Here is a 25793-nt window from a genome sequence, read left to right as displayed (position 1 = left end):
ACAGAGTATTGATGAAACTGTCTGGGACACGTGATACTCTTTATTCTTGGTGCTTTCAGGGGGGACAGTGGGAGGGCTTCTAGTGTCCTGGACTCACTGATGGACCTCCTGATGGCACCTGGTTTTGTTTTGTGGCTACTGTATGGATTGGATGGGCCATTCTAACATGACTTCTCTTATGTTCACTGGGGAATGGAGACCTCTTAATGAAAGGTAAGAAGTGCGTCTCCTCTAGAATGCATCTCCACTCCCACAGCTAGGGCTCTCATCTAGCTGGTCTGCCCTCCCAGCCCATTCTTCTTCTGCACCCCACTATACTTTGCTCACCTCCTAGATTCCAGTGCAGAATCCAGAAGCTGCCCCCCACCCATGTCACCCTGCTAATATTACTCTACAAAATCAAGATGCTCTAACTCCTGGGAGGGGCCTTAATGATATTTTTCCTTCTGTTTCCAACCTGTACTGTGGCCTCATTGCTTGGAGTTTTAAAGGTGGGGGTCCCCATCCATCCCATCCATCCCCACACTCACGGTGGCCTCTTCTTTCCTCTTCATGGTGGCCCACTCTGTGGAGAGGAGCGAATCTGCAGGTTTTGGAGAGCCAGAAGCCACAGCATTATTCAGCTCTGTCTGATCTGTGGACACAGAGGTGAACCATCTTAAAAAAAAAGCACTCAAACTGGAGCACTATTTCAGTATTCTGCCTACTGGGCTTTCCCCCCATGTCCTGCCCACATAATAAAGAAATTCCAAGAGGCTCAGTGGCAGACCAGGTGCTTTGCATGTGCGAGGTCACTGTCAGGACTGAGAAACATACACGTCACTGTCCAGGACTGAGCTCTGGGGGCATATCCATTCTATCAGGCTGCAGAAACCAGATGTGCTCAGAGCCATTTGGCTGATGCTTGTAACGTCATCAACCCACCTCCATACCCCATTTCCCAGAGCAGGTTTGTAGCTTTTTCAAAATAGATTTTCCTTTTTAAAAAATGCAGAACATTTAATTGAATATTATTTAAAAAGCTGATAGCCCAGAGCAGGAAGAGGAAAAAAAAACAGCCAGCTGATAACCAGTGGTTAAATTGCTAATGGATACTCTCTATTATGGTACAGGGAAGAGAGGATTTTCTCTTTTTAAACTGGGAAAACAGACCTCAACTGGAAGGAACGTGGGTTTCTGCAGAACAGAGCAGAAACTAGCTATACACAGCACTAACTGGCTAGCACGTATGTCATCAACCACCTCCATTCTAATCCCCAGAGTACTGCTTACTGTCTTTTAAAACAGATTTTCCTTCTAAAAGCACAAACCAACCAAATAAAACTAGTATTTATTTATTAGATTTATATCCTGCCCTCCCCACTGAAGCAGGCTCACTATACTCATGTAATGCTTGTAATAGCACTCTCCAAAAGAGGAGAGTCCTATCCTGTCTCCCAGAACCCACTACATTCTAGGAAGAGAAAAATCCATGTCTGCACTCTCTGCCCGCCTCATGTGGGCTGAGGTGCAAAGCCTGGCATGTTCTTCCCACTGCAACCTTCTTCCTGTTACCTGGAAGGGTCTGATTTCTGTGACATTCCATGTCCAGGCACTCAAGGTCTTCTTCATGTTCCCAAGGAGCCTTATATGCTAACTCCATGTTGAGAAAGTCCCAGAAAGGCCCTCTCCTTATGGTGCCTGTGTCACCCTCATCAGTACCACTGGGCCGCTGCTCCTCTTGGGTCTACACCAGGAACAAGAAGGGGGGAAAACAATTTAAGAAGAAAGTCTGGCTAAAGAAAGGGATGGAATTAGGATAGCTGGAACGTACCTGTTGCGGGGGACATGCTGGGCGAATTGTTAAGCTCCTGCATGTGAAAAATAAAGTAACAGAAAAAAAGACATCTGAAAGTGCATATTTAACACTCAAGTTCAAATCCACTTGCAGCTTTTCTTGAGCCAGAGTCATGCCCTCTCAGCCTGTGCTACCTCGCAGGGCTGTCGTGAGGATTAAACTGGGGGAGGAGGAGAATCCCATGCTTGCCTCCTGAGCTCCTTGGAGGAAGGGTGGGACAACAGTGGATGGATAAATAGAACACATCCATTTTTCATGCCTGAACTCAATCCTGGAATAGGCAAAGCGGCCTTGATTATGCGCAAAGTGCCCTTCCCTGATCATCACAAACAACCATATTTTGCTACGACGTCTCTAAAAGGAACAATTCCAAGCCCACAAACCTTCCTTTTAGAACTTATGCCCCTCTCTGGCAGTGGCACTTGCATCCTCCTCCTCCTATCAGCCTAAACTCATTAAAAGTCCCTAAATGAAGCCATTTCAAAAGGCAAGAGTGGAGAGCCTTTCTGAGAAAAGTAGGACCGATTCCACACTAGCCTTATGCCGCTCTCACTCTCCTCTCCTCTGTGGGGCTTCTGTCAGATTTCACACTATCTGTCCTGGATCTGCAACTAGCTCCGCCTCTTTTGCGCAGCAAACAAGATCCTCTAAAAGCCGGTTTCTGTTTGCCGTGTGAAAAAAGCGAAGCAAGTTGCAGCCTCGGGGCAGATAGTGTGAAATTCGATGGAAGCCCCACAGAGAAGAGGAGCATGAGAGCAGCATAAGGCTAGCGAGGAATTGGTCCTGATTTATGATGATTGATGGTGCCCCTACCAAAAAGGAGCAATACCAAGGGAAACAAGGAAGCCCCCTCATTCCCCTCCTCGGCTTACCTCTCTTCAAGTGCTTCTTCCACAGACTGAAGGAGACTCCTGTGGAAGAAAACAAGACAGTGAAGTAGTAACAAGAACTACCCCATCACCTACTCAGGAACTCTGTTTCCCTCTCCTCCCAAACTGCCAGGCACCCTAACTTTGACTCTCAACATTCTGTTCCCTTCCCTGTAAGACTGCCACCTTTCTTTAGAAGGGTCCCCTTGATCTTAATCACTAAAAGACAGTATTGTGGAGGGGAAGCATCAGCTTGCTGCCTGAGGGAAAAAGCAGCACTGGCAGAACTCGTGTAAGCTCTGCACCTTGTTCAAGGCTGGAAACATAAGGCAGCATTCCTATTCTTTGCAATGGGAAGAGGAAACATAAGGCTCCCCCCAACCTTCCAAGGCTTCTTCCCCAACACCACCAGTTGCTTACTCTCCATCTCCTAAAAACATCCAGTTCTCCTCTTCCTCCTCCTTCTGCAAACAAACAAGACACCTCATGAATAGTCTTCAAGTCTAGAATGAAATGACTCCACCTCCAGATAGCATCCCCATGCCCCCTCTTGCCGGTACGAGGAACAACCAAATGGACATGTATGCTTACCAGGCTGCACCAAGGTTCTGTTTCTTTTCTCAGCAAGGGACCAAATTTCACCTGATTAACTACACAAGAATAAAAGCGTCAGCTGTGCACTCAGGAAGAGGTTCCCTCCTGCTTCAAGATCCAAAATGCTCAGAGCCATTTACATAACACTGCCTGAGCAAAAGAAGCAGAGTAGATATATATATATGCACATGCTAAAGCTCATATGTGAAGGACAACAACAGCGTATTCTTAAACAGAACCACAGCAGTTCAGTTTTTCAAGGGGCAGGACACCAATGTCCTGGCTTGTGTCCTGCCATCGCCAGAGAAAGCTCTGACCTACTGCGGTTGACATGCTTCCACTAGACACTCCGGAACTAGACACTCTAGAACACAGAAAGAGCCTTGCTGATCAGACCAGTGGGCCATCTAGTCTGGCATCCTGTCTCACACAGTGGCCAACCAGTTCCTCTGAAGGGACAACAACAGGACCTAGAGACTGAGACTTTCTCCTGATGTTGCCTCCTGGCTCTGGGATTCAGAGGTTAACTGCTTCTGAACGTGGAGATTCCCTTCAGTTACCATGCCCAACAGCAATTATGGAGGAGAGGAGGGGTGCAAAGTCAGAGGATACCAGGGAGGAGGCTGATGGTATTGGTAAGGCAGGACAAGATAGTTAATGCGGGAAAATACTATGCAGGTGAGAGGGGAGACATGGCAGGACAACTCACGTTGGATCTCCGCAAGGGTGCCTTCGACTTGCCCATGCTGCTGATGTGAACGGATTTTGTCAGGGAAGATTTCATAAGCCTGAATGGACAATATATATATTTTTAAACACACATGGATGCATGAGCAGTGCTGCTAAAATCAGACTAAAGCCTCTTTGAATCTGCCCACCTGCTTCTAGCACTTGTCTGAGCCTAATTTGTTGTTGTTGTTTTTTTAAAAAAAGCTGCCTATTTTAGGGGCCACAGCTTGTGGTAGTGGATTTCAAAAGTCAAATATGCATTGTGTCTAAAACAGATTTCTTCTGTCTGTTCTGAACCTGTGAATATTAGCACAACGTCTCCCCACCTCCTCTTTCAAGTCTGTACCTCAAAATCTCCATCATCTAGGGGAGCAGATGCCAAGTCAGGATTTGTGGCTTTGTCCAGCAACTCAATGGCTAACAGGCGGGCAAGAGACTGGCAGACGAAAGGGTGCTGGTGGACAAGAAGATAAGGTAAGGTGAGAAGATGGCTGAAGGATCTCCACTGAGTTCTCTCTTTGGAACTCTCAAGTCTCCCTCCCACAACCATGGCAGCCATTCTGCATCACTCTCTTAGCCTCGTCTCTGCCACAAGCAAGATGACATCTTACATAATTCTATGAACCTTTTCGCAGCCCCATGGCACAGAGTGGTAAAGCTGCAGTACTGAAGTCCTAAACTCTGCTCAAGACCTGAGTTCGATCCTGGCAGAAACTGGGTTCAAGTAGCCGGCTCAAGGTTGACTCAGCCTTCCATCCTTCCAAGGTTGGTCAAATGAGTACCCAGCTTGTTGGGGGGAAAGTGTAGATGACTGGGGAAGGCAATGACAAACCACCCCGTAAAAAAGTCTGCCGTGAAAATGTCATGATGCGACATCACCCCAAAGTAGAAAACGACTGGTGCTTGCACAGGGGACTACCTTTACCTTTATGAACCTTTTAACTGACAAATTACTTATTTAAAAACACAGCTGCTGGGGGAGAAAGGAACTGTTTAACCCTTTCTCCCTTGTCTTGTTTTCTGGCTGAAGAACAACTTGGAGGTGGCAGTTTTTCAACAGGATAATGAGACAGGAGGCAAGACTTACAGAGCAATCCGAAGGATACTTTCCTGGGAGTAAGCCCCATTGAATAGACCGTAGTAAAATTCAGAGTAGATCTGCTTAGGATTGTTCTCTTAAAAATAGGCTGTGTGCCCAAGATGCTTTTCCCTTGAAAATCACAGTCCCAGTTGCTGAATGTGTGAACTTTATGCAGCTCATGAGAGAGAGGACAGGAAGGGATGACTCAGTGCTCAGCTCTAGTGACTCTTTCTTTACATGCCCAGGGTAATGCTGATCACCACTTTGGGATCAGGAAGGAATCTGGCCCAGGGATCCTGGGCACTTTTAGCCATCCACTCGCTGTAGAGCAGAGGTCACTAAGGGAATGGGGGGAGGTAGTTATAAATTTCCTGCATTGTGCATGGGGTTGGACTAGATGGCCTTTGAGGCCCCTTCCAGCTCTATGTTTCTATGCTGAATTTTGAAAAAAAGGAAAGAGGTCAGTTAAACAAAACATGGAGTTCTGCCCCAAGAAGCAGAGAAGTGCTTTAAAATGTTAAAAAATATTCTTTACTATAAATAATCTGTCCTATTAATCTTATTTCTTTTCATTTGGACAGAAATTCCATCGATCTCTAGAAGGATACTTAAAGCTTTATCTTGGCGGATACTTTAAAGATTTATTTCCCCACCCCCACCCCCTTTGGTCCTGGCCACCCTCATGAAAGAGGTTTTTCCTGCCCCATTCAGCTACCTGCAGGAGCTTTTCTGCCATGGGACGCTTCTTGGGGTTCTTGGTCAGGGCCAGTTTGAGGAAATGATGAAAATCTGCAGACCTGCAAGAGACACGGGGGAAGAGGAAAAATCAGATTTGCTTTTTTAGCTATTTAAAAATTGATATGTCTGCTTTTCTCTTAGATAACTAGGACCTTTGCCCTCGGTGCAGCATTCATGGTTTAATCAGGTGAACAGGCTCCTCACCACTAGCCTGATGAAACCTGGTCCTCAGGTCTCTAAACAACAGGAATTTTTTCCTGCATGGTCTATTTTTGCATCATTGTGGTTAAGAACATAAGGAAAGTTCTGGGTTAGACTACTGGTCTATCAAGTCCAGCATCCCATTTCACACAGTGGCCAACCAGTTCCTCTGGAGATTCAACAACAGGGCATAAAGGCTGAGGCCTTTCCCTAATGTTGCCTCCTGGCATTGGGATTCAGTGGAACTCAGTTCAGGAATAAGGATTCTGTGTCTGGCACTCCAGAGTATCCCCACCACCACCACCACTGAAAATATCAGCTACATGGGGGAGCAATTTGAAGTGGAATCGGGGCATGGGAGAAGAGTTAACCCTGTTCCCCTGTACCATTTTCCTGATCTGAAATATCCCCCCAGAGTAGTGATTTGCCCCACTGGGAAAAACAAGTTTCAGAAAATGATGTGTGCTTTCTCCAGAGGCCCAAATAATAGCTCTGCAGATCTGTTTCAAAATTGGGAGGGGCTGTGAACAATATTAAATCCCATTTCCTCATGTAGGCCAGATCCAAACTGGGCTCATCCATAACTGCTATTTACAAAGGGAAAACACCTGAGAACTCCAGATGTGGAACTCCAAGCATCTAGTCTACCAAGGACACAAGGCAGGATCCACCTGCATAGAATATAGGCTCATAAGCACAGAAGAAGCACCTTCCCACATCCATCAATACTTACATGCATCTCAGCAACCAGCAGACACTAATGCGGTCCACTGGGAGCTGTTTTCTTACAGTGGCAGGAAAAGCTGCCTCCACTATGGAGACAGCAGCAAGCAGGATAGATGTAGGTGTGAACTAAGGGTGTCACTCTCCAGGTGGGGTCTGGAGATCTCCTGCTTTTACAAATGATCTCTAGCTGGCAGAGATCAGTTCCCCTGGAGAAAATGGCTGCTTTGAAGGGTGGACTCTATGGCATTGCGCCATGCTGAGGCTCCTCACCCTCTCCTGAATCCACCCCCAAGGTCTCCAGGTATTTTCCAACACAGACATGGCAATCCTGGTGGGAATAGAGTTTGCACACTCTGAAAAGACCAATAAAAGTAGGGTTGCCAATTTCCAGGTGATAGCTGAAGTTCTCCTGGGATTTTAACTGATCTCCACGTAAGAGAGATCAGTTCCCCTGGAGAAAATGGCTGATCTGGAAGTCCCTCCCCTCCTCAAACCTCACTCTCCTCAGACTCCACTCCCAAAATCTCCAAGAATTTCCCATCCTGGAGCTGGTAACTTATTAAAGGGTTGAAAGGGACAGAAAACCTGTAGCTAAATTCCACCATTTTGAAGATGGGTTAGCCACAGGCCCATAGCTATGGGGGGGCCTGGGGGGCTAGGCTGTTCTATTCAAAAACCCCTTTCCTCTGTAGGGCCTCTCTATTGGAGGGCCTCCAATACTAATTCGGCAGCAGGACCTGAGGAAAAGAGAGGGAGGAAGGGAGAGCAAGCACAAGAAAAAGCAACAAGAGCAAGAGAGCAGGAGAGAGCGACAGTGATGGGGGAGAGATAAAGAACAGCAGCAAGGGTGAGACCTAGAGAGGGACAGCAAGAGAGAGCGACAGTGAGGAGGAGAGCAGGAGAGAGCGACAGCGAGGGGGAGAGCGAGTGAGATAGCAAGAGAGGGACAGAGAGAGTAACAGCGACACCTAGGGGGAGAGCAAGATTGACACTGAGAAAGAGGAAGAAAGAGCACAAGAGAGAGTGAGAGCAACAGTGAGAAAGAGAGCAGGAGAAAATCTGGAGCCAGGTGGGCTGGCCACTGGAGGGAAGAAGCAGCCAAGCCCAGCAGCGCCCCCCCCCAGGGCCCTCCACCCAAAATTTTCTGGCTATGGACCCTGATTAGCTGCAAACAGAGTTTCCACACAAAGACTTTGCATGCAGCCACCCTGCTTTGCCACTTCAACGTGTAGCGAGAGGTTTTTTCTTTGCTTTGGCCCAGGAGGTTCACATGTCAAGATCTAACTACAGAATACGTTGTCATGTTGAAGTCTCCTCCCCCACAAAGCACATCATGGAAAGTCACCATTCAGGGAAAAGTCACCATGTGGAAGGAGCCTGAAGAAGGTCCAGAGTGGTGGTGGTGGTGGTAGCTATACTTACCAGCACGCCTTATCTTTTAGCTTGGGGGGCTGGAAGCTGCTTTTGGACAACATCATCAAGGCCCTAAAAGGGAAAGGAAGGAAATTATCGCTGCTGGGGTTGCCAGCCTTCAGGTGGGGCTTGAAGCTCTCCCAGAATTACAACTGACCTCCAGAAAACAGAGATCAGTTCCCCTGGAGAAAACAGCTGCTTTGGATGATGGACTCTATTGCCTAATAATATCCCACTGAGGTCTCTCCCCTCCCCAAACCTTCACCCCCTCTAAACTTCCAGGAGTTTCCCAAACCAGGCCCTTAGCATGGCACTCTTGCTTCCTCCCATACTTTTTAAAGTGCCAAACAGGCACTTGGAAAAGTACAGGGAGGAGAAACAAGATCAGTCCCTCACGGCATTTGAAAATGTACTTAAAATGACAGCGATGTCCTCACGGCGGCCACAAGGAAGCGGTCGCCTTTAGTTTGGCTCTACATTGAAACCAAAAAGCAACTAAGGTATGGATATCATCCTGAGTCCGCTTGCGGAGAGGGCGGGATATAAATGTAAAGTAATAAATAAATAAATAAAAATTACCTCATTGATGCTAAACCCTTTGCAAAGCAAGCTAGGCCTGTGGTGACCCCATGTTTGTTTGATGTGGCCAGAGTCATTTTTATTACTACTTTGACAGCCAGCAAAACTTGCAGAGTGAGACTTATTGTGTGAATGTGTGTCATTTCCAAATGTTTAATCCTATCACCCACCAGAACGCAGTGTCGTATGTATTGTTCTACCTACTCACCCTTCAAGGGATTCTCAATTTAAATGCTAACAAACCTAATCAGGCCTGTAGCTACAGGGAGGCCTGTGGGGGACCTGCCCCCTGACTTCCTGTCAGGTGGCCCAAATCAGGTGCCCCCTCCCTCCCCTGCCACGACTGTGGGGGTGAAAGCAGAGAAACTGGGGGCTGCTCCCTCCCTCCCCCTATGATTTAAAATGCACAGAAGGGGTACCCAGGAGCAGCCACTGCCCCTCCCATGCCATTTAAAGGGCACTCAAGTGGTGGTGGCAGCAGGGAGTGGGGAGCTGCTAAGTACCCCAACTTTTTAACATGCTCCCAAGTTTTAAAATTCTGGCTATGGACCTGAACCTAATGCCTAGCAAAGGTGTGGTCACTCAGGCATGGTTCAAAAGTGGCATTCATGACTTTCTCCAACTCTAACCAAGCAAGGGCCTGGGAGGCAGAGAGGTATGGTCTTACCAACAAAGGCTTAAAAAGTTAGGGGAGAAGTAGCTCTCTCTCTGTCTCTTCCATCATTTTTTGCCCCTGGTGCCTGCATAAAGGATACTGCTTGGCTGGAGCTTGTCTAAGCAGAGGCTCACCCTGATGCTATGCATTCAAAGCCATCTTAAGGCTTTGTGGAATGGCCCGAGGAACCTTGCAACTCTGAGCCTGGCATGCAAGTAGTCAGGGGATCTGCCTGTGCAATCCTTCACTTTACTATTAAGAACCAGTTTGTCATAGTGGCTAAAAGCACAGACTTGAATCTGAAGAATTGGGTTTGATTCCTCACTCCTCCTCCTCCTCCACATGCAGCTGCCGGGTGGCCTTGGGTCAGTCACAGTTCTCTCAGAGCTGTTTTCTCAAGAGCAGTTCTCTCAAAGCTCTCTCAGCCCCACCTACTTCACAGGGTGTCTTTTGTGGAGAGGGGAAGGGAAGGAGATTGTAAGCTGCTCTGATACTCTGAGTGAAGGACAGGGTATAAATCCAGTCTCTTCTCCTCTTCTTATTTTTTTCTGCTTCTTCTCCAGCCAGCCATTTAAGACTCACCTCCCAAGCCCTGCTGTCTTTGCCCTTGCAAGCAGAGGTGATCCAGGTGGTGACTACAGACAGGGCGTTTTCAAGACAGGGCGTTTTCAGTGGTGGCACCTTGCCCTCTCCCTTGAGTCTCACTTTACTGTCCCTTCAGGTGCCAGGCCAAACCCACGCTTTTCATGGCCTGCTTGGAACCCAAGAACTCTTTCATGGATGTTTTTTAGACTCCCGTGTAATTGTTCTCTGCTGTTGTTATGACCATGGCTTGTTTTTAACAGTGATCATTTAAGTCGTTGGTTTTATGGCACTGTTTTTATTTGAGAGCTGCCTCAAAAAGGCCTCTAGAGAGGCAGTATATAAATCCTCTAAAGAAACAAAACATGAACTTTTTAAAAAAAGGCAGCCATGTTATAAATTAAAAGTGGAACAACATTTGACTCCAGTCACACCATAAATGACCAACTATATTTTCCAGAGCTCATTTTGCAAGATACAAAAAGAATGAAAATCCATGAGCCCTTACATCCAGGAACATTTCTGGTTGTTTCCAGATTTCAAGTCTTATTAAATTGTCTATTGAATATCCCATGTTACTGGTTTTATTGACATTCTCCACCTTGAGTCCCAGTGAGAAAAGCGGTCTATAAATAATATACCTCTATACATAAATAAACAAATACTTGTATTTGACAATATAAGCTTTGGATAATTTTGTTGATCTTTAAGGTGCTACTGTACTTGAATTTTATTCTGCTACTACAGACTCCACAGCTGTATGTATGTGTGAAGTGCTGTCACATGAATTAATGTCCTTCAAAACATCCTCTTGTTGACAGCCGTGCCCTGGGATTTGCAGAATGAGGCCTGCGGCTGCTTTGTTTGAGTCCATCCATCTCATGTTGGGGCTTCCCCTTTTCCTGCTGCCTTCAACTTTCCTAGCACTATCGTCTTTTCCAGTGAATCTTGTCCCCTCATAATGCGACCAAAGTATGATAGCCTCAGTTTAGCAATTTTAGCTACTGGGGAGAGTTCAAGCTTGATTTGATCTAGAACCCACTTACTTGTGGGTTACCCACCTGAAACTAAAAGTATGGCACCTATATATTTTTTAATCAAAGACAAAAAAGGCTTTGTTTGAGGCCTCTGCAATTTTCCTGACAGTATTACAGGCAAACTGGCAGCAGCTGTGGAGAAATAGCCCTGGCTGAAGGAGCCTGGACTTATCCTTTGTCAAATGAGAAGGGAGCATTTCTAGGCCAATCGGTAAGAACACTTCCAAAGTCAAGCAGCAGCAGCTTGCCCAAGGCTTCTCAGCAGGGCTCGCAATCAAATGAATCTGGGTCTCCTACATTCTACATTAACTACTCTTGTCATATGTTGGCAGTGCTGCGCTCACCATATTGAGGAAGGGGAAAGACCCTGAAAGGATAGAGACAGACTGGCAGGATTAGGTAGCCTCCTAGCACCACCCTCTCTAGTTTCACTAAAGCTCTCTCTATTATATATACATCCACAATAGCTGGAAAAGTGCATTGGAAACCTGGAATTTGTTTCTTTCAAAAATGTATACCTCACCCCTTCCACAAAGACAGGGCAGCCAAACAATGTGAAATGTCTGACAGACCCCCAAACAAGTTAGTTTTGACTGGGTTGTGATTTTACCTCATAGGATGCAGATCAAAAAGAGGAGGCTGGAGCTCAGCCAGTTCTATTGCTGTGATGCCAAGGGCCCAGATGTCACACAAGTGATTGTAGCCACCTTTCTTTTCCACCGCAGCCACCTCTGGTGCCATCCTGGGATAGAGAAAAAGAGAGTGAGCATGGGGAGGGAACAGAAAGAAGGTAGCAGAGGCAGATGTGCAGCCCAGCCAAACTGCACAGAAGACACTCTTCCCCACTACCTCGATCATCTCTTTTGTCAAACCATCATAACTGTTTCACTCCCAGTTCCTTCTGGGATGTGATTTCAAAGCATCCTTTGCTGGGTGGGTTTCCTTTGAAGGAATGCCCTATGGGCATGTTGATGTTTCAAACATGCCTGAACTGTCATGGCTCCCAAGCACTGGATTCAGGAAATGAAAATTCTGTAAAGATGCCAGACAACTGTGACAGGATGCAAGCACCTCAGGGAAGTTTTTGGTCTGTGATGTTTACGACCAAGACAGGCACACTATGAACAGAGAACTCACACACTCCCTGTCACAGCTGAGCTGGTCTTCCCTTCACCTTCACAACTTGAACTATTATATTATACGCACACAATACCCATCCCCTTTCAGGAAGCCTGCTTTCTTTGTCTTTTTTTTAAAGCACCGGATGCACATCCATCTGTTCACTTGTTGCCTTACTAGATATGGAAATAGAGGAAAGATTTCTTGGTAACATTACAGGTATCTGCCAGTTAGCAGTATGCACACCTCTGGCTTTGGCTGCACAATTGTGGCTGTTTTTTTAAGGAAAATATATTTTAGGAAGGCTTTTGACCCTATTATTTTGTACATGTTATATCTGTCTTCACCTTCTCTAGCCACTCATTCATTTTAAAAAGGACATCATGAAGGCACATCGTGGAAATTGTTAGGAAGACTCCCAGCAAGTTCTCAATGAACAGTTGGACTTTGACAAATGGAATTCTAGAGATTTTTTTTTAATTATTTGATTCACTTGTACCCTGCCGTTCACCCCAAAGGGGACCCAAAGTGACTTACATTGTTCCCCCCTCCTCCATTTTATCCTCACAACAACCCTGTGAGGTGGATTAGGCTGAGAGTGTGTGACTGACCCAAGGCCACCCAACAAGCTTCTATGGCACAAATGGGGATTCGAACCCAGGCTTCCCAGATACTAGTCTGACACTCTTAACCATAAAACCACACTGGCTCTCATTTAATTAATTTTGAGCTTATTTATATTCCACCCTTCCCACAAGCAGGCTCAGGGCAGATTATAACATGTAAATAATATAATTGGTAAACATAAATATTAAACAGTTAAAAGAAAAGCTAAAACAGACAGCCTTCAGCCAGGAATGCACAAAGTCAGAAACCAGCACGGCCGAGCACAAACTTCTCAGAACTGGGTCCATGCAGAAAGGCTTTGGTAGGGAGACCAAATTATGAAGCGATGTGTGTCAACCCCTGTTGTAAAATCCACCAAACCTTTAAAAAACATGGGGTTTGGTGGGCAGAATTCAAACCCACTGTAAACCACACTGTAATTCAGTTCCTTGAAAACAAAATGGCACCATATATTCACCAAAGAAGTCCACAAAGAATACAATTTTATAAATAAATTTTAAGAAGTTTGGCTCTTATCACCCCAATGTAATACAGCTCATATCTAGGAATATTGCAATGGCATCTAGCCAGAGTAGACAACAGAATTAAGAGGCAACCTCTCCCCTTCAAGTATTCAGCCCTGTCAAGCTCCAAGTCATTACCGACCCATGGGGTGACATCATATCACAATGTTTTCTTGGCAGACTTTTCTACGGGGTGGTTTGCCATTGCCTTCCCCAATCATCTACACTTTCCCCCCAGCAAGCTGGGTACTCATTTTACTGACCTCGGAAGGATGGAAGGCTAAGTCAACCTTGAGCCGGCTACCTGAACCCAGCTTCCACTGGGATCGAACTGAGGTTGTGAGCAGAGCTTGGACTGCAGTACTGCAGCTTACCACTCTGCACCATGGGGCTTGTACAATTCAGCTATATATACATGTAATTTAATGGTATGTTTAATGTTAAGAGTACCGTAGTAATGTTGCAGTCACCATACGGGATGTAAAACAGAAACCAAATTAATTTAACAACAACCACAATAATTTGTTTCAACAGCCATCTGAATGAGGTACAGAGATTCTTGAAGCATACGCTACAGACTCAGCATGTGTTTTAGCTGTCAGTGTGAAATGTTTGAAGACACAAGCTGGAGAGTATTTAAAAAATAGAAGTAGTGATGACACAAGGGATTCTAAAATCATACGAATAGGTTTTTCTGATACAGCCCCAGGTTCAATCTTGGACCTTCCCCACATTTCTGTCCCCAATGGATGGAAGAGGGAGAAGGCAATTTTGCCTCCAACATCCTTCCACTGTGGCTGGTCTGCAGCCTCAGGAATACACTTTTACAGAGTCAGGAAGGACAGCTGGGGAAAGAGATCAGTGATCCTCACATACACAGATTGCAGGACCCAACCCCTTCACTCTATTGCAAAACATTGCAAGCAAGAACTTACTAATGGCACCCATCCAAGAATCATTTTGGAATGCTAGGAAGCTCAGACAAAAACAATTAGCGATGTCTGTCAAAACAAGACGGAAGGTAACAAAACAATGATACCATCAAGTTTCATGACACAAGGAAGAACACCACCTTGACCTCTGAGTCATCATATACAGTCAGAAAGGAAGACTCCCCAAATAAGCAAGAGGAACTCTAAGATGACAGGAAAAATCACTCTTGTGACAGTGTAAGTAGTTAGAAGATAAGTGGAAATGCAAGTTAGAAAGTGTACCCCGTAGTACCAAAAAAGAAAAATGGAGAAATTAATAAAGCCAGCTTATCAGAACTGCTAGCTGCCAAAACAGATTTCCCCTCCACTCCGCTTGATATCCATCTTGGCACAGATATAAACTCAATTATTGATGGATAGAGACTTGGATATGCCATTGGCCAGCCACATGTGGTTGCTAAGTTTAGTTATGTTGTTGCATTCTTTGACAGACACTACAGGATGTCAATTAAAGGCAGAAACCCAAATGAATGAGCCCCGTGGTGAAGAGTGGTAAGCTAAAGTACTGCAGTCCAAGCTCTGCTCAAAACCTGAGTTTGATCCCGGCAGAAGCTGGGTTCAGGTAGCCGGCTCAAGGTTAACTCAACCTTCCATCCTTCTGAGGTCAGTAAAATGAGTACCCAGCTTGCTGAGCATAAAGAGTAGATGACTAGGGGAGGCAACGACAAGCCACCCTGTAACAAAAAGTCTGCCAAGAAAACATCGTGATGTGACATCACCCCATGGGTCAGTAACAAATTGGTGCTTGCACAGGGGACAACCTTTACTGTTTTACCCAAATGAAGCATGTACATGGAGAATAAAAAAAAAAGATATAGTTCCCTGTGCAAGCACCAATTGTTTCCGACTCTGGGGTGATGTTGCTTTCACAATGTTTTCATGGCAGACTTTTTTACAGTGAAGAAGAAGTATTGGATTTATATCCCGCCCTCCACTCCGAAGAGTCTCAGAGCGGCTCACAATCTCCTTTACCTTCCCCCTCCACAACAGACACCCTGTGAGGTGGGTGGGGCTGGAGAGGGCTCTCACAGCAGCTGCCCTTTAAAGGACAACCTCTGTCAGGACTATGGCTGACCCAAGGCCATTCCAACAGGTGCAAGTGGAGGAGTGGGGAATCAAACCCGGTTCTCCCAGATAAGAGTCCGCACACTTAACCACTACACCAAACTGGCTCTCCAGTGTGGTTTGCCATTGCCTTCCCCAGAAATCTACACTTTCCCCCCAGCAAGCTGGGTACTCATTTTACCAACCTCGGAAGGATGGAAGGCTGAGTCAACCTGGAGCTAGCTACCTGAACCCAGCTTCCGCCAGGATTGAACTCAGGTCGTGAGCAGAGATTTCGGACTGCAGTACTGCAGCTTTACCACTCTAGGGGGTAACAAAAGAGTGGCAGAAAGCAGAACCATTCCATTACTTGCAAACTGGCAACTTTTTCTTTTTTTTTTTTTAGTTCTTAGGCATAACTAAGATTCCTAAGCAGCTGATTCACTGCCAAGGCTCCAGATGATAAGTTAGTCACTTGCAGTTGGCGGGTTCTGCTGGTTCATCCTGTCCAGACAGAAGTCACGGAAAAGCACAAAGAAGGAAACACTAAAATTGTCCTCTTGTCGTGTCAACCACAAAATCCAGTCGTTGTTCTACCTTCTTACAATACAGATCTGATGATACAAGGACTTCCATAAGATGAACTGAAAAAAAGATTATGAAAGCTGGAACAACTGAAATGAGAAAATGTATCCCACTGTGGAACAGGAAGGATCTTACCCAACTGTATTACCTGTTTTCCTACCTTTCCATGTCGTAATGGGATGCAAAGCTACATGCCCAATGTGTCAATCATTCAACAACAACAAATAATTAAACTTTGATGGGTGTTACAAGCTATTGAATAGCCTCAGGAAAAAGAGATCTTATGATAGAAACATCCATTCACTTGGAGACCTTTGTGTGTAAGATATGTCAGTCTGAAATGCAGACAACAGAGACTGAAGGAAATTTTGTTGAAGAAATATGGATCCCAGGACATACTAATTCCTACAAGCAATGCTGTGTCATTCTGTCTTAAGAGATATCACTACCCAAGAGTCAGATGTTGGGCATCCATCACTGTCACGCCACCCAACACAATGGATAGGAAGCATGCAGCAAATTGACCAATAGTACTTCTCATTAGAGAGTCAGTTTGGTGTACTGGTTAAGTGTGCGGACTCTTATCTGGCAGAACCACTCCTCCACTTGCAGCTGCTGCAATGGCCTTGGGTCAGCTGTAGCTCTCACACAGTTGTCTTTGAAAGCTATGAGAAACCACAGCTTATAGTTGGAATTCTCTGTCTGGGGCAGTGATGCTCTGTAGTCTTGGTGCTTGGGGGGCACAGTAGGAGGGCTTCAAGTGTCCTGGTCCCACTGGTGGACCTCCTGATGGCACTTGAGTTTTTTGGCCACTGTGTGACACAAAGTGTTGGACTGGATGGAACATTGGCCAGATCCAACATGGCTTCTCTTATGTTCTTAACTCTCTCAGCTCAACCTACCTCACAGGGTGTTTGTTGTGGAGGAGGAGGGTAAAGGATATTGCAAAACTCAGAGTGAAGGGTGGGATACAAATCCAATATCATCATCATAATAATAATCATGTATGCCCCTCCTTGGCTATGTGCCACCACAAGTAGTATGAATGTCAAACATGGATCTGGAAGAACCAGTTTCAGCTCCTCACTCTACCACGGAAGTTTGCTGGGTGACTGGATCGGTCACTCTCTGTAGGTCTCAACTACATCAGAGACTCACTGAGAGGATAACACGGAGGAAAGGAGAACAATGTAGAGGAAGGGTGGCATAAAAACATTCTAAATAAACAGCAGCTGTAGAATGTTTGTACACATCATCACACGGATGAAGAGACTTTCAAAACGTGTGCTCTAATTGAACACATGAAGCTGCCTTCCCTTTGTTTATTAACATAATCTATTAGACTGGGTCTCGGAGTCTAAGTAGCTCTCAGGGTCTTGGAGAGATCATCACATCAATTATTGCCTGATTCTTTTTACTGGAGATGTCAGAGAACTGGAGGCCTTCTGTATGCAAAGCAGATGCTCTGGCCACTGAATCACGACCCTTCCCCATGATAGTGAATTAGAAGTAGAGCAGATATGAATTATGTACTGAGCATTGTTTTTTTCTAAAACAAATCATCAAAGCAGTGAATGCGCAGGAATCAGCAAATCTGTCAGCTATTCTTACAGTCTGTGCTTTTCTCTTTGCACATACAACATGCCCTTGTTTGTAAGCATATTATTAAAAGTAACCATAGACAAAAAACATTAAGACAGTAACCTCTCTTTCTCCTACGAATGGCCCAATCTCTGAAATGAAATTTGCAGCAATACTGCATCCATCATGGCGGATGGTATATGAAGCTATTAAATGTATTATATTAGAGTTGATATATAGGAGATCTGTGCATATTTTTTAAAAAAATAATTTCCAGCATTGTAGTTCTTTGGTCTTTCATTCTCAGGAAAAACATTCCTTATTGGAGGAGGTAGAGTTTTCAGAATCCCTGGGGGCTCAGGGGTGGAATTCTAGTAGGAGTTCCTTTGCATATTAGGCCGCAAACCCCTGATGTAGCCAATCCTCCAAGAGCTTACAAGGCTCTTCTTTGTAAGCTCTTGGAGAACTGGCTACCCCAGGGGTGTGTGGCCTAATATGCAAAGGAGCTCCTGCTAGAATTCCACCCCTGCCTGCGCTGAAGTACTGAATGTATACATTGGTTTTTGGCTTCAGTATACTCCCAAACCATATAAAGAAAACATGCCTTCCCCCTTCTATCATGCACCAAGAAAGCTCTCCAGAAATCCTAATGAGCCTACAAACCCATCAAAGCTCAAAGTACAAATGAGTTTTCTCAACCCCAGCTCATAAAAATGCTTCCTAGTCCTCATATGGGTCAGGCAGACATACTGAAAAGTTCCTTGCTCAATACAGATCAGCCTACAATCATCCAAAATATTCTTCTCTTCTCAAGAGCACATCTACTCAGATACTACAGAAAAAACTTGGCCAACATCTGGGGTTGCCCAGAAACCTAAATCCCTGCATAAAGTATTTTATTTTAAGTAGGTATTGGCCCAAGCTAGCTTATCTCATCAGCTCTTAGAAGCTAAGAAGGGCTGGCCCTAGCTAGTGTTTGGAAGGGAAACCTCCAAGTAATATCAGGGTCATGACCCAGAGGCAGGGAGTGGCAAACCACCTCAAAATGTCTCTTGCCTTGAAAGTCCTTACCGGGTCACTGTAAATTGGCTATGACTTGACAGCACTTTCTACCACCACCAGGTTATTGGTGGGGGTGGGGATAGATTATTGGACAAGTTGGAGAGAAGACTAGGAAGGCAGGGGGTCATTGGAATCTTCCATGGTGGCTTGGGATTACAAGCACACATCTTTCCACTCCAACCCCATCCACAATCTGCCAGCCAGTGGTGACTGGGAGAGGGCTGACCTCCACTGCGGAGCACTCTTCTTCAGGCTCTATGTACTTCCATGTGCACAAAACCCTTTTTTTTTTTAGAAGTCCCGAAGTGCCCAGGGCAAGAGGATGTGCTCCGCAATGAAGGATAGCCTTCACAATGGCCCCAAAGAGAAGCACACACAGAACAAGGTTCTGTCAGTATCTAAACTTTTTTGATTATGTTGAGATATCCAAGCAGGGACTTCCTAGCTGCAGAACTCAAGCTTTTAGCCCAACTTTAACTAGTTTCAAAGTTGTAAAAGTTAAGATTGTCTCCAAAGAACCATAATGAAACACACCTGAAACTGCCTTTTACTGAACAAGACCCTTGGTCCATCAAACTCGGTACTGTCTACTCAGACTGGCAGCAGCTCTCCAGCTTCGACATCACCTACTAGCTGGTCCTTTTAATTGGAGATGCCAGGGATTATACCTGGGATTTTCTGTATGCAAAGCAGATTCTCTACCACTGTGCCACTGCTCTTCCAACCGAGAGCCCCTGCCTCCCTTCCACCCAGCAGCCACAGTAGATTCCCTTCAAGTCTGCTAGAGAAGGAACACCAGGGAAGAGATAATAGGCCACACCACACCGGAAGGGCTTGTCTTTATATGGAGGGGAACGGAGGACAGAGCAAGAACAGAAGGTACCACAAAAGTAGCATGGGTGAGGGGAGAAGCAGTGCAGTTACCAATAGGGCGTTCCGATGAAGGATTTCCGCTTTGCCACAGAGGCCGTCAGTTCAGCAGAGACTCCAAAGTCCGCTGTTGGAAGAAAAAGAATGATTGGAGAGAGGACTAGTGCCTAGAAGACCCTTTCCCTGTGTTGAGATGGAGGGAAAGAGTTCTTTACATGAGGATCTGGAAAGGAAAAGGGTGTGGGCCAGGACTGCCACCTCTGGCTGGGGAAATTCCTGGAGATTTGAGGAGACAAAACAAAGGCAGTGGAGTTCAGATTCTGTGATCCAGAGGAAGATTAAGTTCAGCCTATAGTTGCCACCTTTCAAGAATGGCCTGGAATCTTCCAGAATGATAACGCCTCCAGACCACAAAGACTGGTTCCCCTGGAGATAATGGTTGCATGGAGGGTGGCCTCCACACGGCAATATCACCAATGAATATATATTGCCCCCAAACCTGCTTCCCCACTGCTCCAGCCAACAGCCTCTCAGTTGCTAATGCTATTTTGCCAGGATGCCCTGTCCAATTTAAAACAAGATCTTGCAAAAGAAGAAAACTGCAAGCATGTTCGGGGCTAACTATAGAAACAGCTTTTACATTTGGGGAAATTGATAAATGGTCTTCCAAGACAGTCAGTCAGAAGCTGTTTGAGCCTGCATTTAAAACATAAAATGAAACAAAATAGGGGCTGGAGGGCTATGAAGTAGTCATCACTTCAGAAATAATATGGGGTTCACACTAAGCTGTTAGTCTTCCAAATCTGCCCTCACCATTTTTAGGTCAACGGTAGCAAAATAATTCAAGATACTTCCACTCAGGCATCAGATATGGGTAGGGTAGGGTAGGAAGTTAAAGGGAATGTGTGAAGTAAAGTATTCGACAAGGTGGAGGAAGGAGAATTCGGGATTAACAGCAAGAATAAAAATAGGTTAGATGTGAACAAAAAGGAGGGGGAACCAAGAGAAGGAACTGACCAAGTTTCACGTCACCGTTGGCTGTAAGCAGGATGTTGGCCCCCTGAAAGAGAAGCAGGAAGACTCTGCTGAACAGTCCGGAGATACAAAAAGGGGAAGAACGAACAGCCATTTCCACAAAGAGAGGGTCTTTTTCCTCTCCCATCCCCCCATCTTCCTTTACAGAAGCAGCCTCACAGGGATCTCTTAAAGGAGACAGATCCTGGACTGGCTGAGTCTAAGATGCTGCCCGAAGGAAGGTCTCACCTTGATGTCCCGGTGCATTTTCCCTTTGGTATGCAGGTGGTGGAGTCCCTGGCAAGGGGTAACAAACAGAAGCATTACACACTATCATTGTTAGCCAGTGTTAGCCTTCTTATCTCATTCTCTCTCCCTTAATGCCCTATACTGGCTCTCTTTGGCAGTCACCACCCCTTCAGTGCTTTTTCTTAGCTTAGCAATCCTAGTGAAACTGTGTTTTCACCAATTACTGCTATGATGAATGTCTTCTGAAGCTATCTTACATAACTACATCTCACCTCATATTTCCCTGAAGACTGTTTCAGGTGGGTAGCCATGTTGGGTCTGCCATAGAAGAGCTCGATTGTCAGGGTTTAAGCTCCCTTCGTCAAAGTGACTTGCATCTCACGAAGGGAGCTTTGACTCTTGAAATGGAAATCTTGTTAGTCTTTAAGGTGCTACTGGACTCAAATCTTGCTCTTGAAGCCAGTTTGGTGTAGTGGTTAAGTGGGCAGACTCTTATCTGAGAGAACTGGGTATGATTTCCCACTCCTCCATTTGCAGCTGCTGGAATGGCCTTGGGTCAGCCATAGCTCTCACAGAGCTGTCCTTGAAAGGGCTTCCGTTGGATTTCACACAAGCTGCCCCGAGGCTGCAACTTGCTCTGCCTCTTTTGCACAGCAAACAAGATCCTGAAAAAAACAGTTTCTGTTTGCCATGCGAAAAAGGCAAAGCTAGTTGCAGCCCCAGGGCAGATAGTGTGAAATCCAACAGAAGCCCCATGGAGAAAAGGAGCGTGAGGCTAGTGGGAAATCAGTTTGAGATTCAGAGAGAAGGGCAGGGTATAAATCCAATATCATCTGCTCCTTAAACCCTATCATTTACAACTTTCTTCATATGAGGTGGGCCCTGAACATTCGCATTTGATGTCTGAGGAGGGTGGCGGCTCCTAGTTTACAACACTGCAGTGGCCCAGACAAAAACCTCTCTTCCATGACACACATTTTCAAAGCACTTCAAGAAGAAGAAGAAAAAGAGTCTCAGAGAGGCTCACAATCTCCTTTACCTTCCTCCCCCACAACAGACACCCTGTGAGGTGGGTGGGGCTGAGAGGACTCTCACAGCAGCTGCCCTTTCAAGGACAACCTCTGCCAGAGCTATGGCTGACCCAAGGCCATGCCAGCAGTGCAAGTGGAGGAGTGGGGAATCAAACCCGGTTCTCCCAGATAAGAGTCCACACACTTAACCACTACACCAAACTGGCTCTCCAAGAGCAATAGCTGCTTCTCCACAGCATGTTCTGTGGCCATATCCATCCATCCTTGCCAGGTAGGGCAGATGCAACTGCAAGGCAGGGCTTCCCATCTTGCCTCCTGTGACCCAGTCATGATGCCCTAGTGCCTGTATGGTTTGTGGTGTCCATGGATTGTTAGTGCTGAAAATGTGTAAAGAGGTTTTCAAAATGCAAGTTATACTTTAAATACAGAACCCCTACATTTTTATGATGAAGAACTCCTTGAGTTCTTTCCCCTCCTAGCACTGTGCTACTCTCTGAATAATTAAAGAGACAACTCACTTGCTTCTTCCCCAAAGCTTCTCTTCCACAAAAGGAAGTACCGTACTTCTTCATCCAGAGAGTGATTAACGCATGGAATTCATTGCCACAGGAGGTGGTGGCAGCTACAAGCACAGACAGCTTCAAGAGGGGATTGGATAAAATATGGAGCAGAGGTCCATTAGTGGCTATTAGCTACAAAGTACTGATGGAACTCTCTGTCTGGGGCAGTGATGCTCTGTATTCTTGGTGCTTGGGTGGGTGGGGGCAACAGTGGAAGGGCTTCTAGTGTCCTGGCCCCACTGGTGGACTTCCTGATGGTACCTGGATTTTTTTGGCCACTGTGTGATGCAGAGTGTTAGACTGGATGGGCCATTGGCCTAATCCAACATGGTTTCTCTTATGTTCTTAAAACAATGAGCCAATCCTAGCTTTCCTCCATCTCATTGGAACAGGAGATACTTCAGAGGAACCCAGGGGGCATCACCTTTGTCTCTTTCAGGAGCACTCAATCAGAAAACACTGCCTCCACTGTAGGAAGAAGCTTGGCTCGCAACTTCTCAGCACTTTATTATTGTTCCCAGCACCCCATGGCATCCATTTTGTGGTGATGCCCATTCCCAAATATTTTTAGAATTCCGTAAGTGCCCACAGACTCGACAAGATGGAGGACTGTTGCTGTAAACAGAAGCTGTCATGTTACTAATCAAAACACTACTTTTCCCGAGGGGGAGGGAAACTTTGGTGAGGCAATTTGGTGGCTCCAAAGGGAGTGGGGCACTCACTTGCCTTACCACAGCTACAGACATTAATTAAGCTATTCCTTCATTCTATAGCAGGGGTGGTCAATGGTAGCTCTCCAGATGTTTTTTGTCTACAACTCCCATCAGCCCCAGCCAGCATGGCCTATGGCTGGGGCTGATGGGAGTTGTAGGCAAAAAACATCTGGAGAGCTACCGTTGGCCACCCCTGATCTATAGCATTCACATGTTTTAAGAAAAAGAGTGTATGGCATTGTTCTGGGTGTAAGAAGACAGGGAGTAACTGGGAAAGAGCCTGCTAGCTAGCAGCAACTGCATAATATCTTGCCAAGTTCTCTTCTCTGAACTTAAGACCTGGGCATGCTCAGAGGCATGAGACAACGGACTCCCCTCAGCTGTTAGCTGGAGAATTGAAGCCTTGAGCTGCCCAAAAGTTCAGCCATCAGACAGAGAAGATCTGGCTGACATTCAGAAACCTTGCCTTCCTGTTTGTTTCTGTTGTGTCTTTCCTTTTGCTAGTAGCTGCCTTGGATCCCCATTTGGGAGAAATGTAGGACACAAAACAAACATGATCTGTATTTTTATCCATTTGTCATATGTTCATATTATATTTGATTTCAAAGGCTTGTGACCTCAACATTTCAATCAGGCTGAAGTTGCATCAAGTAGAACAGATTCCACAATCTGCCAAAGAGAGATTACAGTCGTTGGAATTGCAAATTCTGCCATCCTATTTATAGATGGCAAAACTAGTAGTTGAGAACCTAGTCATTTCCTGGAAAACCAGTGAATTTAAAAGTAGCACCAGTAGGAAAGAAAGATGCTTCTTTCAACTGTGTTGAATTCCAAGATGGTTTGGTCAACAAGAGACATTTCATGCTTATTATTTGCAATCCAGAGTATTTGCAGATTATTTTTCTCCAAACCGAGTCATTGGTTTTATACAAATTCACACATGTCATTTTAATGTGTAACCTGAAAACAAACTCATGTACTGCAAAACCAGGAAATAATCCGATGCACCCTCCTCAGTGTTTCTTCTTGCTGAAACGTAATCTAATCCTCAGGATAAATCAACTCAGTTTATTTGTAACATTCTGAGTCTATCTGCATCCTTTCCACAGTTTGAGTCCAGTGGCACCTTTAAGACCAATAAAGTTTTATTCAAAGTATAAACTTTTGTGTGCATGCACACGAATGCCACTGGACTCATACTTTGTTCTGCTTCATCAGACCAACAGAGCTACCCACCCGAATCTATCTGCATGCTTCTCTGTGATTGACTGTCTATCGTTAGAAAACCCTGTGCTATTAGTCTGGTTGTCTAGGCCTTTAGACTGTAACAAAATGCCTTCTCCTTCACATACCCTATTCTCCCAAAACTCACAATCAGTAAAGCCATAGGGAGAAATCCCAGAATTCTGCTTTTCTTGCTTTGCTATGGGCAATCTGCCATATTCCCAAGAGTAGATGGATGCACTCTAGGAAGAAAATAGCAGCCCTGTTCCTGTACTGTACACATTAACAAGGAAGGCAGGAATTAGGTCATGCTAGCTTTTGATGAGGAGTCTACCTTTCTGCTCTTTCCTCACTTAGGCCACCCCTATTGGGACCAATTACTATTACCAGAGGTTCAGGAGATGCTTATGTGGCTGGGTCCCACAACACCTTGGAAATGTCTGGAAAGAGAAGCTAAATCAGGCTGGTAATGTACAGAACAGGCCTCAAGAGATGTGGTTCAGAGCATCTGTTTTGTATGCAGATCCCTGGTCCAGTCCCTGGTGCCCCCAGTTAAAAGGATTGTTGGCAGCAGGTGCTGGTAAAGTCCTGTCTCTGACTGATCCTTTGGAAGACACCTGCCAATCACAGGAGGCCATACTGACTGAGGCAGGACATTGACTGTGAGACTCAGTGGTAGAGCATCTGCACAGCATGCAAAAGGTTCCAGGTTCAATCCCCGCCATCTCCAGTTAGAAGGATCTGACAGCAGGTGATGTGAAAGACCTTTCTCTGCCTGAGACCCTGGAGAGCTGCTGCCAGTCTGAGTAGACAATACTGACCTTCATGGATCAATAGTCTAGTTCAGTATAAAGCAGTTCCATGCGATCTGACTCTACATAAAACCAGTTCTACAGTTCTCGATGTGAATGGTATACAGCTAAAGCATGATGTTAAATGCCTGTGATAAAAGAACATAAATGAACCTGGAAAAAAATCATCTACAGAATGAAGATGCAGGGATTGAACTAGGGACCCTCTCTGTGAAAACTGTTTGCTCTGTTACTCAAATGAAGTTTGTCCTTCCTAAATGCATGCACAAAGAGCTACATAGATGATGACACACCTCATTCCCACTATTGTAGTACTTTCTGTTGCAGGAAGACAGGAAAATAACAGTGAACAACGGAAAAGTGAACTTCCTGGAGAGCTTGGACTCAACGGCAGAGGGGGCAAGAATAAGGGCTTTGTTTCTAAACAGAGATGCTCTTACTTTGAAATGTTTTACTCTAATGCTAGGTTTCCAGTAGATGGTTGTGGCTAACCTGTAGTGTGGGGGGAGGGGGAGAGATGCTCTGCATTCGCTCCAAGGGACCTTCTTCATGATGCATTCTTTTCATATTCCAAAGCTCAGCCTTGGTATCAAAACAGGTCTGGGGACGGAGCCTTGGTTCAGATTAAATTCTGGAGGACTCTCAAATCCAATCCCATTTCCCCCAATTTTCTCTCAAAGTCAGTCTTGTCTAATCTGACTGGCAGCAGCTTTTTCCAGGGTCTCAGGTGAAAGCCATCCACATCACCTACCCACTTGATCCTTTG

At 45.5% G+C, this 25793-nt stretch overlaps 1 protein-coding gene across 1 annotated transcript in view; it reads right to left on the bottom strand.

Moving 5' to 3' along the window:
• The window catches only part of MAP4K2 (mitogen-activated protein kinase kinase kinase kinase 2), a 57328-nt gene that overhangs the window by 16587 nt on the left and 14948 nt on the right, over positions 1-25793 (bottom strand). Inside the window, exons 6-19 of the mRNA XM_060252444.1 lie at positions 20688-20735; positions 20442-20484; positions 19479-19551; positions 11652-11783; positions 8198-8260; positions 5826-5907; positions 4376-4483; positions 4010-4088; positions 3298-3356; positions 3127-3170; positions 2710-2748; positions 1814-1850; positions 1555-1726; positions 531-634 (exon numbers count right to left, since the gene is read on the bottom strand). Of these exons, the coding sequence (XP_060108427.1) occupies positions 531-634; positions 1555-1726; positions 1814-1850; positions 2710-2748; positions 3127-3170; positions 3298-3356; positions 4010-4088; positions 4376-4483; positions 5826-5907; positions 8198-8260; positions 11652-11783; positions 19479-19551; positions 20442-20484; positions 20688-20735 (1083 nt within the window). The remainder of the gene's footprint in view (positions 1-530; positions 635-1554; positions 1727-1813; positions 1851-2709; positions 2749-3126; positions 3171-3297; positions 3357-4009; positions 4089-4375; positions 4484-5825; positions 5908-8197; positions 8261-11651; positions 11784-19478; positions 19552-20441; positions 20485-20687; positions 20736-25793) is intronic.

Source organism: Heteronotia binoei, chromosome 1 (assembly GCF_032191835.1).
Source record: "Heteronotia binoei isolate CCM8104 ecotype False Entrance Well chromosome 1, APGP_CSIRO_Hbin_v1, whole genome shotgun sequence".
In the NCBI taxonomy this organism is placed as follows: domain Eukaryota; kingdom Metazoa; phylum Chordata; class Lepidosauria; order Squamata; family Gekkonidae; genus Heteronotia; species Heteronotia binoei.
This window is presented reverse-complemented; position numbering and strand designations above follow the sequence as displayed.